Raw genomic sequence first — 22,018 nt, 5'->3', positions numbered from 1 at the left:
AGACCCTGGGGGGTAAAGCCCCCGGGTCACGATCGTGCAACTAGTAAGTGGCTGCAGCGAGGCCCTGCGCAGGCCCTGGAAAGGAAAGGCCCTTGCATCCCCGGTGGTGGATGCAAAAAAAAGCACCGTCCTACTTAGTAAAATGGGAAGGGGGCCCAGTCCAGGAAAGTTCAGATTTGCAGCGCCGACTTCATCAATGCGTTTTTGAAACACCCGTTTCTTTCCAGTTGGAAAATGTTGGTGCGCGTGCTTTGCTGGTGCCTGAGCACACGCGTGGAAGGCCCAGCGGTGCCCGCAGCCGCCCGGGGGAGCCCCTGGTCGCCTCCAGGGCCCCAGGGCAGCGGCGGGGCCTCTCCCAGGCGCTGCGAGCTGCCAAGCAGCGTTCCATCACGGATCCATTTCTGTTCCCTTAGTGGAGGTGAAATGATCCTCTCCAGGTAACAGCCGAGAAGGGGGGGTCCGTGGGACCTCTCATTGCACCTTGTCTGCTCAGGGGCTCCAGTGCATGGAGTTGGGAGACAAGCTTTGGTTTCCCTTTCCTCTCCCTCCTCCCCCCCGCCCCCATATGCCTGGTTCTTAGGAAGAACTTGGGTCATTGGGTGAGTAGTTCTCAAAGTCCCCTTCTGGGATGCCAAACAAGGAAAGGACCAATGTTGGTGTGACTCTCTCTCTCCTTTTAAGGAAACTTGTCATTCTTCTTGGTATGACCCATTGTCTTGGAGCAGAGAGGAGGAAACACGGGCAATTCTTAGTCCTGGAAAAGCCGGAGTCTTGGCTGACTTTCCTGGCTCTGCACTGTTCTGTGAGGTTGGGTACCCTCTCCGGCCTCCTGTTATTGTTATAGATGAGGAGGCTGAGGCACAGAGAGATCCCACAACTTACCCAATGTCACACAAGTAGTAAATGGTAAATGGCAGAGAAGGGATTGAGACCCAGGAAATCTGGCTAGAGAGCTTGTGCTCCTAAACCAACACTAGGCCACCTTTGAAGGCAGAGAGTGGGAGATAAAGCAATTTAGAATTAATGGAAAGAGACTATGGGTCCAGTCCCGCTCTTGCTGGTGTTCTGAATTCAAGGATCCTTTTGCAAAGGATTGAGGCTACACTTTAGATGTAGCTGGGACTAGGTGGACAGGTACATGCGTGGTGAACTTGAAAATGTGAAGGAGTGAAGCAGTGTGTGTTTGGGACACAACTGGAAGAGGAAGGAAGTTTTCCTAGGCTCACAGTCTCTTACCAGACACCTGCCCCCCCCCCCATGCAAATAATCCTATTGATGAAGGATCATCTGAGCAGCAAACTTGTGCTTTATTAATATTATGCAAATGAGCTAACTGCCTCCCAATAGCTGTTGTCCAGAAGCACCTAGGGACTCCTCCCCCCAGGCGTTTCCAGCAGCCAGATGAGCCACAAAGTTGGAACGCCTTCATTTAGATACCTTTAAGCTACTGTGATACACTGGGACCTGTGTTGGAGATCACAAGGAAGAGCAAGATGTGTCCCTGGTTACCAGGATACTTACAGTCCTATGGGAAACACACACACACACACACACACACACACACACACACACACACACCAAGGATAACCCGGAGAGGTGAACACCCCCTTAGTTTTATGAACCAAGTGCCACAGGAATGCAGAGGGATTAGTCCCAGGAATCCAGAGGTCTTGCAGCTGTGTTTTATCTGGTTTTGTTTGGCCGACAGGTTACCCAGATTTGCAGGATAAATAGAGGCAGGGATAGTCTGGGGGAGGGGGGGCGCTGTGAAAAATCAAACCGCTGGATGTGGTCCCCACCAAGGCCTACAGCTTCACTCAGTTTCTCACCTTGGATTTGCTGGGATAGGTGAGGATATAGACCAGTTCACTACATCCCTTAACTAGTAGTGGTGAGTTCCTCTGCTGAAAAAAGGGAGTCTGAGGTTGAGGGGGCATGTTTGCCTGGTTCTTTATCCCCAGACCCTGGACTCCAGAGCAGCACCTCCTGTGGTTCCCTCCTGAAGCCAGGAGTGTGAAACCAAACACCTCGACGGAACACCCAGGAGGCGTTCTGTGCTCCACAGCCCTCTAGCAATTCCCCAAACCCCACCTTTTCTCCCTAAGACAAGGCTCCTTAGTCTGGGGGGCCCTCGGACGTTGGCTGTAATACCTAAATTGCATCGCAAGGTGGCAACGTTGCGGCGAGAAACAGACTTTTAAAAAATCCTGCGGGTTTTTTTTTTTTTTTTCAAAGCATATTTTCCCTATTAATGTTTCATTTAACTTAATTAGAATCTGGTAAACTAATTAAAGTAGCTACGAGCCCCGCAATCAGCAATAATTCGTATAATTATTGATAATTACATCCATACCAATCGTTTGGTTATTAACATTTGGGGGAGAACAAACCACTTCAGAAGGGACGAGGAACCCAGGAGGGTTTTTGCGATAAAGCTTTCTGGGTCGGATCCGCCTACACCTTCAATCTGCAGAGACTCCGGCCCCGGATGGGGTGCCCTTTCCGGCGAGCCCCAGCTGTCTAGGGCTTTTTTTCCCCCCTCCACTTCGGGGGGAATTCGGAAAGGGAAGGTGAAAAGGAGTATTTGGAGGCTCCTGCGTACGGGCCTGGGTGGTAACTGTAATTCTCATTTTACTGGGAAGGGAGAGCGTGGTCACCCTGGGGGGCCAACACCTGCGCTGCTGGGCGCATCCGAGCACCTCCCGGCCCTGGCACGCCCCAGGATGCAAGTCACTTCCTCTGGAGACCTCAGTTTCCCCGTGGGCACAGCGGGGACCTGATCTGGTGGGTTCCACCCAAAGGGAACATTCCGGCGCCCTGGAGGGTTCCTGCTGGAGATCGCGTCTCCCGAGGTGGCTTCTTCCCAGGGCGACACCTCGCAGCGCCACTATGTCTGTCCTGTCCTCTCTAGGACTAGCCCTCGGCACATCCCGGGCCTGGCGGGGGGGCTCCGGGGACCCGCTCCCCGCCTCCTCCGCGCGCACCGGCTCGCCGCCGGCCCCGGGGGCCCCCCAGACGCCCCCCCAGACTTCCTGGGGGGGCGTCTGGGACCGGAGGCGGGGACCGGAGAAGCGCACGCACGGGGGTCCCCGGGATGTCGGAGCGCAGCGGCGTCGGGGCTGGTCCCGCGCGCCCGGGGTGGTGGGGGGGGTGGGGGGAGGCCCGAGTGCAATTTTATTCTTCCTAGAAGAATAAAGGGAGAGACACAGCACCCTTGCTAGTCAGCCCAGGAGGTGAACCTGGGAGCCAGGGCTGAATGGTCCCCCAACACGGTGCGCTTTGCGGCTCCAAGCACGCTCCCCGCGCCCCCCTCCCAAAAAGCGCGCTGCAGTTTGCATCCTTTATCCGTAGCCTACCCGGCAGGTGCGCTGGGGAAACTGAGGCCGATGGGGGCCCTGCAGCAAGGTGAGGCCTCATCAGCTGGGCCAGGATGCCATCCATCCCTGTCACACCCTGACACCCCCTCATCCCAGCAGTCGAGACCACCTGACTTCAGCGTAGACGGGCCTCACCTGGCTCCAGGTCCCCACACCCTTTGGGACGGAAATGGACAGAACAGTAAAAACTGCCAGGGCCCGCCCCGCACGGGAAGAGGAGGCCAGGCCCGAGGACATCTGTGCCCCAACGCGGAGTCACGCCCTGTCCTTCTAGGCCTGCCCTTCTAGGCCTCCCGACGTACCTCCCCCCGCCCCAGCGCATCCGGCTGGGCCCGCAGCGCCCGCGCCTCCAGGCAGTTCCGGGTGAACCCGGCTTCGCGGCAGGGGGCAAGGCGCCGTGCAATCCCTCGGGAGGCTGCGTCCTGCCCCCCGAGAGCGCCGGGGGTTACTCCCGCAGTGGGGCAGGCTTGGGAGTGGGCCCGAGCAAACCCTGGCGCTTGCAGAGCTCCAGGGAGGAGTGGGGGACCCTGCCACCCAGGAGCCCGCCTTGTCCTCTTACCCCGGGCCGAGAGGCTCAGGGGAGAGCCCCAAAAGTAGGGAGAGCGTGGCCTGTGGGGCCAACTCGGTGTGTCTGAATGACTGGGAGGGAGGTCGAGGCACTCGCTGCTGCCCTACCGAGCAGGGCGACTCCCAGCCCCTGCGCCCCAGAACCCGCACCTGCGGCCTTCCAGCTGCACCTGTTGCGCATCGCTCAGCCCACCCCCGCCCACCAACCTCCGCAGCCCCAGGAAGTGACAGATTTCTTTCTTTTTCTTTTTCTTTTTTTTATTAAAAACAAAACAAAAGTCACGGATACAGGGTGGTCTCCCCAAACAGGCTCAAGGTGGTCTCCATCTCGTGAGTCAGTTGTCGCCCTTTTTAAAGTGCTGTTACATCAAGAGGTTAACAAGGAAACATAGACAAAACCAAACCCAAAGGGGAAATGCAAAACGGGGCTGGAAATAGGTCCAGGAGAAGGGAGCAAAATAACTTACAGCATAAATAAAACGGAACCCAATAGGGAACCAAGAGAGACTCACAGTACATTTAGATCCATTGCACATAGCCACTTTGTCGTCAGGAACAAGTTTCAGAAGTGGACGGGACGGGGGAGCGCGGGGCCTGCGCCAGCAAAGTTGCTACATCGTGTACACAATCGGGGGTCCCAGGCCGAGAGGGGCGGGGAGGCCCCCCTTCCCCTATCTTACCCCTGCGGTCCAGTTAACCCCATGAGGTCCGGTGCCCTGGAGTTCAACGGTGGGGCGAGGTGCTATTTACACTTGGAAACGGAGAAGGGGGCCCTGGGCCGAGGCGCCCGGGGGGAGGGCGGGCGGGCGGGCGGGGGGAGGCTGTATGTACATCGGGCGGGTCCGAATGGCTTGTTCCTCGCTCTGGGCCGCCGCGGCCACGGGCATTTCCAGGAGGAGAGCAGCATGGCTTGAGGGCGCAGGGGCGGCCGGGCCGGCCCTAGGGCAACAGCGGGGGCTTGAAGGAGCAGTTGCCAGTGCAATGGCGGGGCGTCAGCATCTTGCAGGAGAAGTGGTGCAGGGCGTCGTGGGCTTCTGGAAAGACAGTCGGGCAGGCCGAGGTGGGCACCTCGCCGGCGTGGCCCACGGGCTGGTCCACTCGACCCCCTGCCCCCCCCAGGTGCCACCCACCCCCTTCGGGCTCAGGGGTTCTCAACGGATCAGAAAAAGGCAGGAATGTAGGCGAGAAAACTGGGTGATTTAGAACCACTGCTCTGGTTCAGTAGCCCCATTATACAGAGGAGGAAACTGAGGCACAGGAAGCGGTAAGTCAATCTGCCCACGGCTAGATTTGGATCCCACGGCGGATTTCCCAATGCCAGGGGCTCAAGGGGTTCTTAATCCCCATTCTATCGTTCTAGAATTATTTCCCCATCACAAAAAAGAATTCCCATTTTCCTCCTCTCAGCTTTTGATCTAGGTAGACCTGGCCTTCCCCTCTCACAGCCCGCCATTTACTCATTCACTCATTCCTTCGCTCATTCACCATCCATTCATCCGCCCATCATTCGTTCACTCATTCATTCATCTATCCATCCATCCATTCATTCATTCACTCATTCATTCAGTGGCACAGCCAGAGCCTGGCAACGGTCCTATCTTTGTTCCTCGGCATCCGCACCTTTTAATTTCTGCTGGATGGCATAGCGCGCCTTCCGCTCTTGGTCCAGTTCGTTACACAGAGTGTCTGGAAGACATGGGGAGGGGCCGGTGAGGAAATGAGACCACCCTCCAGCCGGCCGGGTCACAGCCCGCGCCTCACCCTCTCCCCAGCGCTCAGCCCCTCCAAGAAACAAATCCGGGAGACGGAGGAAGGAGTATCAGTGCTCCAAACTGCAGCCTGGCGGAGGGAGGAAAAAGCCTGGGCTGGTGCTTAAAGGCAGACGGATCTAACCAAAATTAAAGCAAACTTAGGCATTACTTCCCAGGTAATTTTACGCCTCGATTTTTAATTTAGAAACCATGGAAATTGCCGCGATAAGAAGTTCAATCACTCCATGTAATGATGCCTGCAAGCCGTTTGCTGGGCTCGCTTGCCATTCTGAGGCTAATCAGAGTATACAAAGGATATTAAATAAAAAAAATAATTGTTAAATTACCTTCAATTTAAATCCAAATGACTGAGCCAACATTGAGGCTTCTGCCAGACGAGAGGCAGTTACGGCCCCGTGCGCGCGCTCACCTGACTCCCGTCTTACCTCTGACAATTTGCAGCTGTTGCACCATTTCTTCTCGATAAGCCAATTCCCTCTTCATTTGATCCTGAAAATTATCTGTGCAAATTGATTAAGTGAGAGCTGTGACGCACAGCCCCCTCCCTCGGCCCGTTTCCCCTCGCTCCCCATTCCCACCCCCACCCCTGCGGGCTCGGGGCCTAGCCGGGAGACCCGGGAAGGGGAGGGTGCTGCGGCTCCGGCTGGGCAGCTGCCTGTCCCGGGGTCCCGGTGTACAGAAAGAAGGCTCTCGTGCTGAAGTGGGGTGAGGTGGGTCAGGAAGGGGGTACCTTTGAGACTCTGAAATTCTCGCTCCAGTTTCTTGCGGAGCTCCATTTGCTCCAGGAGCAGTTTTTGCAATTCGTCTGTGGGGGGTGGGGGGTGGGAGGAGAGTGGGAGGTAAAGGTGGGTGGGGTGTGCGGGACTCAGCTCCCCACCCCCCAAAGGTCCTGGAGGTCCTGCTCTGGCCAAGAGCCCTGAGGTGGGAGTTGTGGAGCGGTGGGGCCAGGAGGTAGAGGCCTTCTACAGTGGTTTTCCATTTGCTTCCAAAGGATTTGGGGGGGTGTGTGGGGCAGGTGTTGGCCAGGAGACAGGTTGCCCAGGAGAATTAAAATTCGGGGTTGTAGAAGTCATGTTGGGCTTCTAGGCCCTGGCTCCAGGCGCTAACCAGCATGGTATCTGCTTTAAGTTGTTCCTAACTCCCTAACCTTAGAGGCTGGCCCAGGACTTGATTTACCCCTCCAAATGACACACCTAATCCCTCCCTTCAATAATAGGAGCTGGGTAAATCTGGTCAAAGACTTGGATCCCTGCCCTGGAAAAATACCTGTACTCACAACAGTTTGTTCACCATTTCAGGGGGTCCCAGGACCCCAAATCCATACTATGAGCTCTCATATAAAGCACCAATGATTTTGAAGGTAATTGTATACCTTATAAAATCTGTGACTTGGAAGAGTGGAAGACCACCAATGCTTCTCCCCCTTCCCACACCAGTTGCAAGCACATATCTGGGCTGGTTGGGGGCAGGGTGATGGATAGTAGGTGGATGTGGAAAGCACTTATGCCCTCAGAACCAGCTACAGAGGGATGGATGGCAGGGACTGCCCTGACCTTGGAGCTACTGGGATCAGAGTCCTCCCCATGTGGAGGCTGAGAAATCCCACCCCAAGCAGGTGCTGAGGAAACACAAAAATGGGAGGTAGAGGAGCAAAGTGGGGTCAGAGGCTTCTATCCTCTGTGCCTCAAAGCCACACTCTCCCCCCTGAAGGTGAAGCAGCAACCCAGGATCCCATTCTGAAAGGCTCTATCCCCCCCCCCCCCATTTAGGGTATATTTGGTTGGGGGTGGTTATATGTTAATTCCAGGAAAAACTTCACCTCTCAGATATTCCTTAAAAAAAAATGCCTCCTTTCCACCTTGCTTTTTAGAAAAAGTCCGGTCTTCCAGTGAGTTTGGGAGACCCAAATTGCCCTATCTGATTGTCACATGCATCAAGTTCTGAGGATCATTACTCACTGCTCTCTTTTACTGTGCTCTTCACACAGGCCAATCTTGGGAATCCAAACTTCTAATGAACCTCTAGGGGTCTGGTTCACTCACCCCCTCCCCCTTCCCCTCCCCTCTACCTCTATGCCAGCATCAAGTGCCCAGAGGATTATCCTTTCTACTCAATGAAAATTGACCCCCCCCCCAAAAAAAAAGAAAGAAAAAAGAAAACTGATTCCCCAGGAGCCCTGTCTTCCCACACACTCCCCTACAAGAAGGGTGCCTCTACCCCAAGCAGAGTGTACCCCCATTTCACAGATTTAACCTCACCTCTGGCCAGGTTCTCGATATCTTTCTCCACTAGCTGAGTTCCTGTGACATCCAGGGTGAGCCCATCTTCACCTGAGATACAAGGGCAGGTTAGAGGGATTCTACGCTGGGAGAGGCCTTGGGAGGGGAAGGGTGAGCTGCCCGGATCTGTGCTACGTCAGGGAGCTGCTCCACATCTTCCGCCTTTAGAAGAGACAGTTACAGGTATGGAGTGCCACCTACCCTCCAAGCTATCAGTTTAGGGGTGTAGCTCTCATTTTAGAGAGTGACCCACTGAAGGACAGCGGACTCACGTAGGCTATCTTAGGGCAGGAAGCGCTCTCTGACCTACTTCATGTGGGTGATGGTGTCTGTCATCTCTTTTTAGTACACTATCCCTTTCTTTTACCCGGAAGAGCCCCAAACCCACTAAGGAGGAAAACAGCTCAGGAAACCTGGCCTGCACCTCGCGCGCGCTCTTTAAATGCGTATCCGCCAGCCGCACGCGAGGCCCAGCAGCCGCTTACAGTGATCGAGAGCCCTTCTCGCACGCAAGCCCCGGCCGGTGGCACCTGCGCGACCTGGGCCCCAGCTTCTGGGTGCGGGTGCGGTTGGCGCGCAGGGGTCCTAGGGCTCACCTCGGTCTGTATTTGCGGGACTTGGTTGGGAGATACTCCTTTGGTCTGGATAGGATTTCCTCGTTTCCAAATCGTCGGCGGTCGAGTGATTGTCTTCCTTATCTGGTTCTTAAAGGCAATAAACCGAGTTTCAAGGAGAAGCAAAGAAACCGTGACCCCGATACGGCCAGAGCTGCCACGGTCGGGGCGCCCGAGCCCTAATTAAAAGTGTCGCGGCCGCCGCTGGTTCCCGGCCGTGCGCCTGGGCTTGCACCCTCAGGCTTTGGGCCGGGCACCCCCTCCCCCGCGCGCGGTCTGCTCCTCTCCTCTCCTCTCGCGCTCCACGCCCCCTCCCCAGCCCCCCGGAAAAGAACAAGACGAGCTGCCGAGCCCACCAGGGACGAGCGACCTACATCGCGCGCAGATACTGGGGCACCGCGAGCGCGCGTGGCCGCCGGCTCTGCCTACGCCGCCCCCGCCGAGAGCGCGGCCCAGGCGGCCACCCGCGCGGGGTGGTGGCGGCGGGGGAGGCATCCTTCCCGGGGCTTGGCCCGCCCGGATCTGCGAGGCCCTCGGCCCCTCCTCTTCGAGCCCCTGGGGCCCGGCGCTAGGGCAGGGCCCCCCCCCACTCCGCGGCTGCCTGGGCGCTTCGGGGGCATCCAAGCGCGCGGCCGAGCGCCCGCACCCTCGCCCCACCCGGCCTGCCCACGAGGACCTCGGGGCCCAAGCACTGCCGAATGAATGAGGTGCCGGGCGTGATTTTAAAAAGGATTTGACCCGAGTGTGAGGTGTACGGGAGCGTGTTTCTGTGCGGTGGACAGGGCGGTTCCTTGAGTGACCAAACGGTGGAAGTTACTGGGAGTCCCGCTGAGTTTCCTTTATTTTTCCGTCCGTCTCCCCCTTTCTCTTGCTCCCTCTGCCTCTCCCTTTTTCCTCCTCTCGGCTCCCCTCGCAGCCCACCCCCTCCCCCCGCCCCCCGCCCTGGCCCCGGCCCTCCGCCCGCGGTCCCCACGTCGCATTGGCCAGCGACCTCGGCAGGGGGGCTGGGGGCGTTACCGTGGGCCTCGGGGGCGCAGAGGTAGGAGGCCGCGGGCCCCAGCGCCGCCGCGCTCTTCACATGCTCGTCCCGCTCGGGCGCGTACACCTGCGGCGGCCGAAAATGACAGGGGTTAGGGGGGCGCTGGAAGCGGATCAGGGCCGCCGGCCCCGCGCCGCGGCCGAGAGGGACCCGAGCGGGACCCGAGCGCCCCGCGCCCTCCGAGGCCGCTCCGCCCGTTGCAGTTTCGGGGTCATCAGGAAGACAAAGCGGCTCTCGAGCCGAGCCAGGGCTGCCTGTTCCCGGCGGCACCCGCCACCCACCTTCGCCCGCCTCCTTTCCCGCGTCTTCCCGCCAGCCCTCGCCCAGAGTCCCCGCATAAATGACGCCTTTCGCATCCGGCTAATGGTTCGTGTTTTAATGGACCTGATGGAAATGTACAGGTGTGCGCACCCACTTTCAGAAGAGCCAACGGTTTCGGCTTAGTGGCGCAGCCCCGACCCGAACCCGTGGCCCCGCCAACCCGAGAGCCCGTCCCCCGCCCCCCCACAGCCCCCCACCAGCCGTCCGGACAGCCGCCTACCAAGGAACCCGGCGGAACCCGGCGGAACCCGGCGCTTCCCAAGGCCCGAGTTCAAAGGGGCTCAGAAAGCAAGGAGTTGGGGTGGAGGGAGATTCCGGCCCGGCGTTGCTGGGGCCCGGCTTGAGCGGGGCGCCGGCCTCTCCTCTCCCTTCCAGCCCGTCTTCCCCGGGACCCTGACCCTGACCCCCTCCGGGTGGGTGCGCCACGGGCCCAGCCTCGCAAGCGCTCTTCTCCGGCATGGGGTCCCTTTCTCTGCTGCACGTTCCTTCCCCAGACCCCTTTTATTTCTCGCTCTCAGTGTTACCGGCGGTCTCCACCTCCCCTCCCCCACACTCAACACAAACGTGGCACACCCGTCTCTCAGGCCCGGGCGCGCCCCCCACCTCCCCACCTCCCCACCTCCCCACTCCCCACCCCCCGGATTTTCCGAAACCCTCCCCCTGCGGGGTCCGGCGGGTTGCGGCCTGCGGCGCCTGCGCCTACGCCCGCTCGGGACAGGGTTCCCGACCCTAACTCGGCCAGCGGCTGCCCCACACCCCCGTGGTGCCGCGGGGTAAGCGAGGAGGCGCCCCCAGCGAGGCGGGCGCGGGGCTCACCTTGGCCGGCGCGGGGCCCCCCAGCGGCCCGCAAGGCTCTCGCAGCTCATAGCCGCCGCTCGGCGGGCTCCTCTCGGGTCTCCGCACCACGTCGTCGGCCGCCAAGTCCCCAAATGCCGGCCGGCTGGCCGAGGGCAGCCCGGGGCGGCGCCGGGGACGCGGGCTGCCGCCGTCGGGGGAGTCCGTGGGGCCGTCGGCGCCCGAGGAGGCGGCCGACGGGGGCCCTGCGGGCTGGTCGTTGTCCGCGCCGCCGCCGGCGCTGGGCGCCCTGGTTGCGCCCGGCTCGGCCTCGTCCGGGGCGCCGTCCTCGTCGGGGAAGCGGTTGGACTCCACGTCCACCTCGGGCTCGTCGGCAGTGTCCACGTCGGGCGAGGCGGAGTGGTAGCTGGAGCTGCCCTCGCTCAGGAAGTCCGGGCTCACGTAGCCGCCGGCGGCCCCCGCGCCCGGCCCCGGCCCCGGCCCCGGCCCCGGCCCCGGCCCGCGGGCAGCCCCGGAGCCGTAGGCGTCGCGCGCGCTCCCGTAGAGCTTGGCGATGCTCTCGGCGTCCTTGACCACCGGCCGGAAGGCCGACACGTAGGAGCCTTTGCGCGCGGGCGGCGGCGGCGGCGGCGGCGGCAGCGGGGCCAGCGGCGGCGGCAGCGCGTCCTCGGCGCCGTCCTCGTCCAGCGGCCCGCGGGACAGCGCGCTCGGGCAGCGCTCCTCGGCGCCCAGGCCTCCCTCCTTGGCCGGCTCGGCCGCGTCCAGGGCCTCGGGGCCGCCGCCGCCTGCAGCGGCCGCCGCCGCCGCCGCCGCCGCCGCCACCGCGGCCGCCACGGCCTTGGCTTGGCTCTGCGCCGCGGGGTAGGGCGGCACCGGGAGGCTGCCTGCCGCCGGCCAGAACATGGGGAACGTCGGGTACACGGTGGCCGCGGCGGCCGCTGCCGCCACGGCCGCTGCGTCCTTGGCTGCCCCGGAGGGCTGGTGGCCCCAGAACATGCCGCCGCCTCCGGGGCCGGGGCCTGCCCCCGGGGGCAAGTGGCCAGAGCCCGGGCCGCCCGCGCCCCCGCCTGCGCCCGCGCCCGCGCCGCTCCCGGTGCCCGGGCCTCCCTTGGGCTCGCCCGCGCCTAGCACCGGGTCGTCCTTTTTGGGGCAGAGGCCGAAGGCCGTGGGGAAGCCGTAGGGATGGGGGAAGAGCGGCGGGGGCAGCTTCTGCAAGAGGCCGAAGCCCTTGCTGGGCACCGGGATCACTGGGTAGCTGCGCACGCCCGCGCCGCCACCAGGCCCGCCCGGGCCCGCCGGGCCGCCGGCTCCCGCCGCCAGACCCAGGCCCCGCTGCGGATGCGGGGGAGGCGGCCCAGGAGCCCCGGCGGCCTCGTCGTCGCCGCAGCGTAGGGCTTTGTGCGGCGGCGGGCCCGGGGCCAGCTCCGCGCCGCAGCCCGGGCCGCCCCCGCCGCCGGCACCGCCCTTCCCCTGCGCACCCGCCCCGCCGTTCGCGCCGCCGCCGCCGCCGCCGCCGCCCTGCAGCGAGAAGGTCCGCTTGCGGGTGCCGCCGTTGAACATGGCCTTGACGTCCTCCCAGGCGTGGCTCAGTTCGTCTGTGGCCGACTTGTCGCTGAGTTTGAGGTGACGGCGCCACGAGTTGAAGTTGGCGGCGTCGGGCTGCGTGTACTTGGCGTCGGGTGTGCGGTGCGAGTGGAAGATGAACTTGTTCGGCGAGAAGTACATGCTGCAGTAGCCGCACTTGATGCACTTGGCGCGCGAGCTGTTGTAACGCGCGGGGATGAAGCTGCCGCGCGAGCCCCACGCGCACTCGTGCACCACGTCGAAGGCGAAGTTCTCGGGCAGCTTGGGGGGCTTATGCTCGCCCAGGAACGACTTGCACAGGCGCTCGGCCTCGCGCTTGGTGATCATACCGCAGCGGCGCGACGAGATCGGCATGGCCCCGGCCCGACGCAGGATCTCCAGCTGCACCGGCGTGCACTGCACGCACGTGATGCCCAGGGCCACGCGGCGGTTGTGGATCTCATTGTAGCTGTAGTTCTTGAGCAGAGTGTTGGAGATCTGCGCCAGACACAGGCGCTCCTGGCCGTCGATGACCAGAGACACGATAGGCACCCCGTACAGCGACGTCTCGCCCACCTGGTTGGGTTTGAGAGCGCTGGAGCCCGAGTAGGGTTGCAGCTCCTGCTTCGAGGTGGGTGAGGAGTTGCCCTCGCGCCCCGGCCCCAGCTGAGTGGTGAGAGCCTCCATGCCGCCGCTCCTGCGAAACAGAGAAAGTAGACAACAGATGAGCCATTTTCAGCGCCACTGTGGCTCGGGCCCGCCCAGCGGGGCGCGCCGACTTGGGCGCGCGGGGAAACTTGGCTACAGGGAGTCCAAGCTCATTCGCCCCCCGCCCCCACCCCCAACCCCCGGACGGGAGCCTTTTGTTATCCAAACGCGTGCTGGCGCCACAACAAAAGCCCCTGGGGCTTGGGGAAGAGGAAGGGGGTAATTGAGACCTCAAGAACGCCCCAATTTTGCTTTCGGATTGTGGAGGAAGTGGGGCCCAGAGACGGAGAGTGACTTGCCCAAGGCCACACAGCAAAGCCATTGCCTAACCCAGGCTTCCCAACGTCCAGATCCGCGCGCGCCTTTGGCTACCCTCGCAGCCTGCCCTACCCGCCCGGGTCCTGAAGCCCGGACTTCGGGGACAGGCTGCCCCTCTGCTCAGTCGCGCATGCACGCGGGCGGGCGGGGGAGGCGCTGGGAGGGGTACGGACGGGAGGGAGGGGCGGTCACTGCCCATCTCCAGACAGCAGGGGGCGGGGGGGGGGGCGCAAGGAGAAGGAGGAGGGTCCCGAGGCCGTGAGGGAGGGGGAGAGGCTGAGGGGACCGCTGTTCGCGGTGCTGAACCCGGCTGGCTCTCCGAAGCGCGCCGCGCGCGCCCAGCCCCCGGGGCGGCCCCCAGCGCACCCAGCTCCGGGCCGAGCCGGTTCCCCGGGATAACGGCACTGGTTTCCACAAGCCCGAGTTTCACCTTTCATGCCCGGAGCCTCGCGTTCGTTGAGCAGAAAGATTCCGGCTGGAAATACAAACCGTTTTTTCCCCCCAGCCATCAGTGGAACCGGGGTCACGCAGTTCCTAACCACATTTTCTGCATTTTTAGCTGCGTTCCGGACCAAAGCTGGTTTCCATCCGGGTCAGCGCGTGGGGACAGACAGGTTCTCGAGGAAGTTTCTCGGGAGCCACACTTCTCCTTTGCTTCTGAGAGCCCACTCCCTAAGTTTTCCTTCTTCTTCATCTATGCCTTTCCTGCTCAGGCCAAATGCAGCCTCTCCGGGCTCTGGACTTCCTCTTTGGGGGGGCATCTCCTCCCTGAGTATACTTCAAGCCGGGCTGTCCCAGCTCATCTGGGTTGAGAGGAGTCCTGGCCTGTGTCCAAAGCCACAAGGGTCCAGGTCAAAAGTTGCTGCTGGTCCCGCGCTTTGATCTCTGGCCCAAGCAGGGAGGCAGCCTCTCCCGTGGACCTCAGCAGCAGGAGGACCCAGGAACGGATGCGCGGGGCCCTCTAGGTCGCCTGGCCCAGCCACGTGTCCTCAGACACCAAAGGCTCCCATCCGGCCCATGGCTGCAGGTGCTCTTGCGGCCCAGGCAGCTTGACCCCGAGGGCCCCTCCGCTACACTCGTCAGGAAAGGCCAATCCATTTTCAGAGGGGCAGCTCCAGGGTGACTGGGGATCCCAGTTCAAAAGCTTCATCCAAGAGACGGGGCTCCTCTGTCTCTTTCCCTCCCGCTGTTCCTCTAGGTGCCCCCCGTCTGTCGATCTTATCTGGCCCTGAGCTGCCTGTCTCTCCCAGCTCGCTCCTCTTTCTCCCATCTGTCTTCATACCTTCTTCAAGTATCACGCTATTTATCTGTTATCTGTCTGTTTCATCTTCATCTCCGCGGATCGAATTGAGACAAGTTGACCCTCCTTTCACGTTGAAGTCCCTTGCAACATCTTAGGAGGCAAAACCACTGTCCTAACTCCCCGGCAGAGGCGAGCCCCGCGCCCCCTCGCTCCCCAGGAGCTCTCAGGCAGGCGTGGGGAGGTGACGGGGGGGGGGGGGGGCTCCGCGGCTCTGGGAAATGACGATGTCTTCTCGGTTTCCGAAATCGGCAAGTGTGCCCTGCCCGCATGCAGTGAAGGGAGCGCCCAGAGCAGAGCGCGTCCTCCCCAGGCTGAGGGCCTGGGGGCCCCGCGGGGCTTTCCGGAGTGGAGGGGGCTCTGGGCCCCAGAGCCAGGAGAAGGGGGGCCCTAGGAAAGGAACTGGATTTCGAGGGCCAGAGCGGAAAGCCCGGGCAACGAGCTGTACGCAGCGGCCAGGAGCGGCCGCCCGGCTGCTTGCGGAGCCCTCCCCGGCTCCTGGGGTTTGAGGGGTGAGCTTGGAGGGGGCGACGAGGCGGGAGGCGGACAGCAGTGGGAGTGAGGGGATGGAGTCTTTAGGTAGAATAATAAAAACAACAGCCGCAAGAACCCAAATCGGAACTAAACGAAAAAAGCTGCAGGCGCAGGGCGCGGGGGTGGCGGGCGGCCAGACGCGGGTACTCACCGTGCGGCGGCGGCTGGAGCCGGGCGAGCGGTGAGAGGAGGTGCGCGGCGGGCGGAGCGGCGGGCGGGAGTCCGGGATCCGCCGGGCTCTCCGGGTGACGGCGCGGCCCCTCCCCGCGCGCGCGCACAGCCGCGCTCCCGGGCTCCTCGCGCTCACACCCGCGGCCCCGCCGGCCCCTCCCGCGCGGCGCGGGCTCTCAGCAGGCGCCCGACGCCGGGGCCCCGGGAGCGGAGACGTGTGCCCCGCGCCGCTGCCCCCGAGGCCTCGGACGGGCCCGGAGCGGAGGCCGGAGCCCGGAGCGCATGGCTCGGCGACGGGCGCGGCGCGGTCACAGCCCGAGTGGCGAGGCCGGCGCGGGGCGGGCGCGCCTGACAGCTGCGAGCCGGGGCGCCACACCCACCGCCCGCGCAGCCCCTCGCGCCCTCCCGGGGTCCTCTAGCCCGCGGGCCACGCGCCGCGCCCGCCGCCTCCTGCAGCTCCGGGCCTGCGCGCCCCAGGTAAGCGGCCGCACACCTGCGCCCCGCGCCCGGCACCTGCGGCCCACGCTCGCCAAAGGGGACGGGAGGGAGGGAGGAAGGGCCCAGGGCCGCGAAGTTTGCCTCCCAGGACCAAGTGGGGAGGGCCCCGCACTCCCCGCCTAGGGCCCGGGAGCCGTCTGGGCCAAGGCCGGATGACGGGGCTGAGGAAGGCTCTGAAGGAAGATGCGCGCGGAAGGACATCGCACTTCGGGGCCAAAGCAGTGGCGAGCCCGAGCGTGGCCGTGGGGAGCCAGTTGGGTAACCGGCGGCGGCCAGCCGGGGCTGAGATAAGGGTGTGGGCCATGGTGTGTGTGTGGGGGGGGGTAGTTGGGAAGCCGCAGAATCAACTTCCCCACCGCTTCTGATTTGGTTGGAAGGCGTTAGGACAGCTCCAGCCTGGGGAGGGACGACTCCTTCACCAAGCAGTGGAATTGGATTTGGGCCACACACACCCCCATCTTGATCGCCTCCCCCCCCCCCACTCCCCACAACGACCTGCCCAGGGTAGGAATTAAGTCATCGCTGCTCCCAGCAGCGTCAACTACTTTCTAGGTGGCTGCTAGCAGAGTCTCCAGCTCTGCAGCTAACTCAGTTTCCCCATGGTATGGGTTTAGCCCTCTGATGCTACAGCCACCCCTTGGCATCTTCTCTTTCCAAAGCTCCATTTCTCTCCACCCCTCTCTCCCCTCTCTGCCTGTAGGTTTCTGTCTTCACCATTCTTTCCCCCCACTACCCCTTTGGGTCACCGTGTTCTCCCTTTCAATCTCCGTCTCTACTTCATTTGAGTTACCAGGCTCACCCCCTCCCTATTCGTTCATACCCGGGTGCCCCCTCGCACCCCCCATGGCATTAAGTGTCCTTAATGGACACGTTAATTAAACTGTAATTAATCATACTGTCCAGCCTAAGTTTGAACAATTACCCTAATCAAACAGAAGTTAATAATGGCAAAGATGGCCCGGGGCGCAGCGGGCCGTCCGGGCAGGGGGCGCAGCGGCCACTGCGGCTACCGACGTCGGCAGTAGGGCTAGCGCAGCGCGTCCTTGGAACCCGGACTGCGCCATAAATCTTCCGCGGCCCGCGGCGCGGGGTCGCCCTCGCCCCCGCCCCGTCGTTTTCCCTCTCGCTCTGGGTTACAGCCCTCTCCCCTCCTGCATTAGGCCTTCTCTGGGGTTCGTCAGTCCTCCCCCTTATCAGTCCACTTCTCTTCTCTAGCTTTTTCTTCACCCCCAACCCCCTGTCCCTCGCCCCGGTTCCCAGGGACCCTAGGAGAATCCTCTGGGGGCGCGAACGGATTGCCCAGGCCTTGCCCTTGGAGAGAGGGGGCCTGGCCTGACTCGTTTGTCACCCCCTCCCCTTGGCTAACGCGTTATCAAAAACTGCCCCCAAGTTTCGGGGGTCTGTCGGCCCTGAGGGGTCCCTTCTAGAGCGGCCTCTTGCTCTTTCACCTCCCTCGGCTTCCGAGGCTTTCTCTCTCCTGGATCTCCTTGCCGGTCTCTCTTTTCTTTCAGAGCCTGCTCAGTCCTTTTCTTTGCCTCTGGTCCCTCTGCTAGTGCGTCTTTCCCAGGCTTCCCTCTGTCCGGCTCTAACTACCGCTTTTTACCCTCCCCGGCACCACCGAGACACTTTCCTCCGAGCTAATAAACAGGAACCCGTTTTCTGTCCCAGTCCGAGAGCCAACCCCAGCCTCCACCTGCTCATCCCCCCTCCCTCTGCCCGGCCTCCCCCATCCCATAATTACAATCCCGTTCGGTAATTATTCTTAGGCTCCTAATGATTTTTTAAAAGGCATCTCAGAATTCGGTGTGGTAGTGACAACGATCGCGGAGCCAGGACGCCCCTGGGGTAGTGGGGAGGTGGGAGTGGAAAGAGGAGGGGCAAGGCCTGCCTGTCCTGCCTCTATTGTACTGCGAGGGCCAACGACGCCCTCCGGGTCGGCCTCTAGGGCGTTTCGGGCAGCCTGGCCCCAGGGCCCCCAGGGACTTCTCAGACAAAAGTTCCCTCCTCGGGTTAGGGTTACCGTTAGGGCGCTAGGGCCGTGCAGGGGCGCCCCGGCATCTCCCTTCAGCACCAAGCTGCGGACAGCTCTCCGCACCCAACACCCGCCTCCCGGACCCACCCAACGCTCCCTCCAAGGGTCTGAGCTGGAGAGAGTCTGAAGGCGCCTGGAGACAGGTTGGGGAGGTGACATCGCTCCCTTGGGGGGCAGTGCGCGGCCCTGGGTGTCGGGCCTGGGCTCTGCCCTGAACCAGCATCCCCTTAGCACCACCGCGAACATTTTGCAGTTGCAATGGCCTTGGGAATAGATAGGGATCATTTATTCCCATTTTACAGGCGGGAAACTGAGGGTCAGGCCGTGAAAGCCAACCCTCCCAGGCTCCCCAGGCAATAAGGGAGGCAAGCTGATCTCCCAGACGCCAGATGTGCCTTGCACGCATCTGGAAAACCTCGCTTAGGGAAGGGAAGATAAGGAATGCGCAGGACCGCGCAGCTCACGAGGAGCTTTTATCATCACGACACCTCGTGCAGAGGAAACAGGCCTCGCAGCACCAGGTCACTTGCTCTGGTTCAGGCCGCCAGTGCAGGGCAGCACTGGGACTTGAACTCAGGATCAGTCATTGGAGGGTGGGGCCCATCTTCCACAGAGGGGGCTCTGGATCCTGAGGCCCAGTGCAGAGTCTGGGGGAGCCCGCGGCACTCAATGCCCTTGGTCTTTCTGACCCCCCAACAGCGCGGGTTCTCTTATATCCACTGCGAGGAGGCTCTGAGGTCGGAGGGCCCGGCTCCGGATCAGGTGCTCCCCCCATCCCGCTCCAGGTCTGCTGTGCCTCTGCGTTCCTGGGTCCCTGGCGTCGCGTCCACGCGGGCTGGGCGCCCCGCGCCCATCGGGCTGCGGCAGGGGCTGGGGCTGGGTGGCCGCGCCTCCTCCGCAAGCCCATATCTTTTACCAGTTGAATTAACGGCAGTTTTCGTCAGTTAATTAGGTTTAATTTACATAATTAGTACAGTATAAAGAGGATTGGGGATAATCATGGGGTACGTAGCGCTTACTGTGTAAACACGTATTCTGAATTAAAAATCAGATGTAATTAAGGCGCGCAGGCCCTGTTTAGGCAGGGTTTTAATTGTAATGAATTTCTAATTAACACTCAATGATTGCCAAATGCAAAGGGCTGTAAAATTTTCTTGTAGTTTTGCTAATTTATTGTTTACTTAATATCTGGATATTAATCCGACGGCCAGATAGACCCGAACCCCGCGCTGCGGCCTCAGACAGAGGCAGGGAGGGTGGCTGGGCGGGGCCTGCGGGCAGCAGCCTGAGAGCAGTGGTGAGGTCGCACGGGAGACGGGGCCCCAGAGCCTGCGCGAAGGTGATCAGGGCCACCTGCCCACCTCACTCTGGGTGCGGCCACGAGGCTGCCCGGGACTTGCCGGAGGCTGCACCCTCTGGGTTCCCGTCGCCCAGACCTGGCTCTTTGGAATCAGAGCTCCTCCCAGCGGGACTCCCAGCTTCTGGTCATTGGAAAGAGCAAGGCAAGTTGAGGTCCAGAGCCAGTTCTTCCACCTACCACTTGAGTGCAGGGGACTTTTCTTGGCCTCAGTATTGGTCTGCATCTGTAGGATGGGCACACTGACCAGCACTTTTTGAGAGTGAAGGATTGACCAGCCCTGGAGGGCTAGGGGGTGGGGAGAGGGACCTGAGTGCCCCAGCTGGAATGTAAATCCCAGAGCCAGGAGGCCGTGGGAAAGGTTCAAAAGTCATGAGGCCTGGCTCTGTTCACCCTGGGGTTTGCTCTGCACTTGGGGAAGCAAGTTAGGCTAGGAGGGCCTGAGTGGGGAGCCAGGACCAGATTTCTTTCCCTCAGCCAGACATAGAAGCCTCCCAGACCTGACCAGAGGTATATGGAAAGAGGGTGGCCGAGTAGCTCAGCTGGCCCCAGGACTCCCTCCCCCTTCAGATCTCTAGTTTGGGTCCCTGCTCATATCCCAGCTACCTTCCTCTCAACAGCTCCCCTTTGGTCAGCGCCAGCTTAACCACAAGTCTCTTTCCAAGGTCCTGAGCACAGGGGAGACGTGGGCATGTAGAAATTTCCTACCAACCCAAAGAAACACACCAAGAAAATTCAATGGCACCTAGAGACTTCTAACCCGAAGAGCAGGCTGGCTTCACTTCTCTTTCCAGGTCTGCCTTTCAGAAGTCTCAGAGCGCTCTCCTGGACCCGACACTGGGCCTCCTCCAAGCCTGCCTGCTTTCCTGGGCCCACATCCCTCTGTCGAGTACTGTTTTGTTTTCATCATTAGATTGTCCACCAGTTAATATTGTCCAATTAGGTAATTTGTGAGTGTTTTCTGAATCTCTCACTGGAATGTTTTATTTGCTATTGTATTCCCAGGGCCTAAAACAGGGTTTAGCACACAGGAGGTACTCAACATAGTTGTTGGATGAATGAATGAGTGAATAGCATTTGAGTGTAAAGGCTGTGAGCCCCAGCCCGGGTCCCAGTTGACTTGTTGGCCATGGTGATTGAATGGTACCCTTGGTGTCTAGCGGGCAGCTGGTTCTTCAAGAGTAAAGGTTCGGTGCTCTCTGGTCATGTCTAGGAGGTCCTGGGATTCCTATCATCCTCACAGGTTCAGGCAAGACCACTGAGATAGAGTCCCGAAAGGCTTGCTGTCTTAGACGGTGGGAGTGGGGCGCCTCAGTGGCTCTTCGGCTAAGTGTCTGTTGGTTTCGGTTCAGGTCAGGGTCCTGAGATCAGCTCTGCCTCCTGAGATCGAGCTCCATGGTGGCCACCTCCCTCAGGGTGAAGTCTGCCTGAGACTCTCCCTCTCCCTCCGCCCTTCCCTCTGCATCTCTCTCTCCCTCTTTTTCCAAAATAAATAAATAAAATCTTGGAGGAGGAGGAGGAGGAGGAGGAGGAGGAGGAGGAGGAGGAAGAGGAAGAGGAAGAGGAATTAGGTCCTGACAGGCAGGTGGAGAAGCAGCTGGAAGACTTGCCAAGCTCCCATTGGTTTTAGGTGGCTTCCTTCCCAGGCTCTCTTTCCACTCAGCATGGTGGGGAGGCCTGCAAAGAGGACAGACTCTGGAGCCAGCAAGACCTGGGCTCAAATCCCAGTTCTGCTCTGAGTCTTAAACCTCCATCAGTAGAGTAGTTACGTGGGTGTTACAGCGGTGTCGTAATGATTACATAAACTGCTGGGTGTGTGGCACATACCCAGGTCCGGGGCTAGAGTGAGTTGCTAAGGTGCAAAATTTAAGGAGATGTTATCTTTCCTGAACATCCTTCCCCTATTCTCAGCCCGCACAGAGCACACGGCACAGAGTGGAGGCTCAGCACATGTGACTTTTCCCCTCCTTGACAGCCTCGGGTCACTTCCAGACAGCTGCCTGAACGTTGGTGGTGGAATCCGGTTGCTGGGACAGGTCAAGCCTTACTAAGGTGTAATACACAGACCACATACTTCACCTATTTAAAGTGTACAATTCGGTGGTTTTGTTTATATTCAAAGAATTGTGCAACCATCACTTTTATTTATTTTTATTTTTATTTTGTGGGACTGGCAGTGGCTTTATTTGGGAAGACATGCAACCATCACTTTTAGAATGTATCTATCACCCCAAAACCCTTGTACCCATTAGCTATCACCCCACAGCTCCCCATCCTCCCCAGCCCTAAGCAACCACCATATATCCTGCCTCTATATATTTGCCAATTCTGGACATTTCATTTAAATGGAAACACACAATATATGGTCTTTTGTGACCAACTTCTTGCATTTAACATAATGTTTTTAAGGTTCATCCATGTTGTAGCATGGATTAGTGCTTTATCCCCTTTTATTGCCAAGTAATATTCCTTTGTGCTGGTATCTCTTATCTGTTCATCCATTGATGAATATTTGGTTTGTTTCCATTTCTTGGCTATTATGAATGAGGCTGGTATGGACATTCATGTGCAAGTTTTTGTGTGGTTGTATATTTATTTAATTTAGTATGTGTGTGCGCATGTGTGTATGGTAGTATGTTTTCTCTTGGATATATATCTAGGTGTAGAATTTCTGGGTCATTTCATAACTCTACACTTAACCTTTTAAGAAACTGTCAGATTCTTTTCCAAAGCACTGCAGCATTTTACATTCTACCAGCAATATATGAGGGCT

At 60.4% G+C, this 22,018-nt stretch overlaps 1 protein-coding gene across 2 annotated transcripts; it reads right to left on the bottom strand.

Moving 5' to 3' along the window:
• Window positions 1-4,202: 4,202 nt before the first annotated feature.
• On the bottom strand, window positions 4,203-15,426 carry SKOR1 (SKI family transcriptional corepressor 1). 2 transcript variants are annotated; one of them, XM_077880423.1, is made up of 9 exons: window positions 15,339-15,426; window positions 10,786-13,024; window positions 9,627-9,714; window positions 8,592-8,699; window positions 7,975-8,046; window positions 6,447-6,521; window positions 6,142-6,216; window positions 5,565-5,630; window positions 4,203-4,978 (listed from the first exon to the last, which is right to left on the bottom strand). In XM_077880423.1, exons 2-9 carry the CDS (start codon window positions 13,012-13,014, stop codon window positions 4,884-4,886), a joined length of 2,808 nt encoding a protein of 935 aa, XP_077736549.1. In that variant the 5' UTR covers window positions 13,015-13,024; window positions 15,339-15,426; the 3' UTR covers window positions 4,203-4,883. The 2 variants fall into 2 exon arrangements, with proteins under 2 accessions (XP_077736549.1, XP_077736547.1); XM_077880421.1 differs by lacking the exon at window positions 15,339-15,426 and adding an exon at window positions 13,266-13,357.
• Window positions 15,427-22,018: the final 6,592 nt, after the last annotated feature.

This window comes from Canis aureus, chromosome 32, assembly GCF_053574225.1.
Source record: "Canis aureus isolate CA01 chromosome 32, VMU_Caureus_v.1.0, whole genome shotgun sequence".
Taxonomy (NCBI): domain Eukaryota; kingdom Metazoa; phylum Chordata; class Mammalia; order Carnivora; family Canidae; genus Canis; species Canis aureus.
The sequence above is the reverse complement of the archived record's forward strand: the minus strand, read 5'-3'. Positions and strand labels throughout refer to the sequence as shown.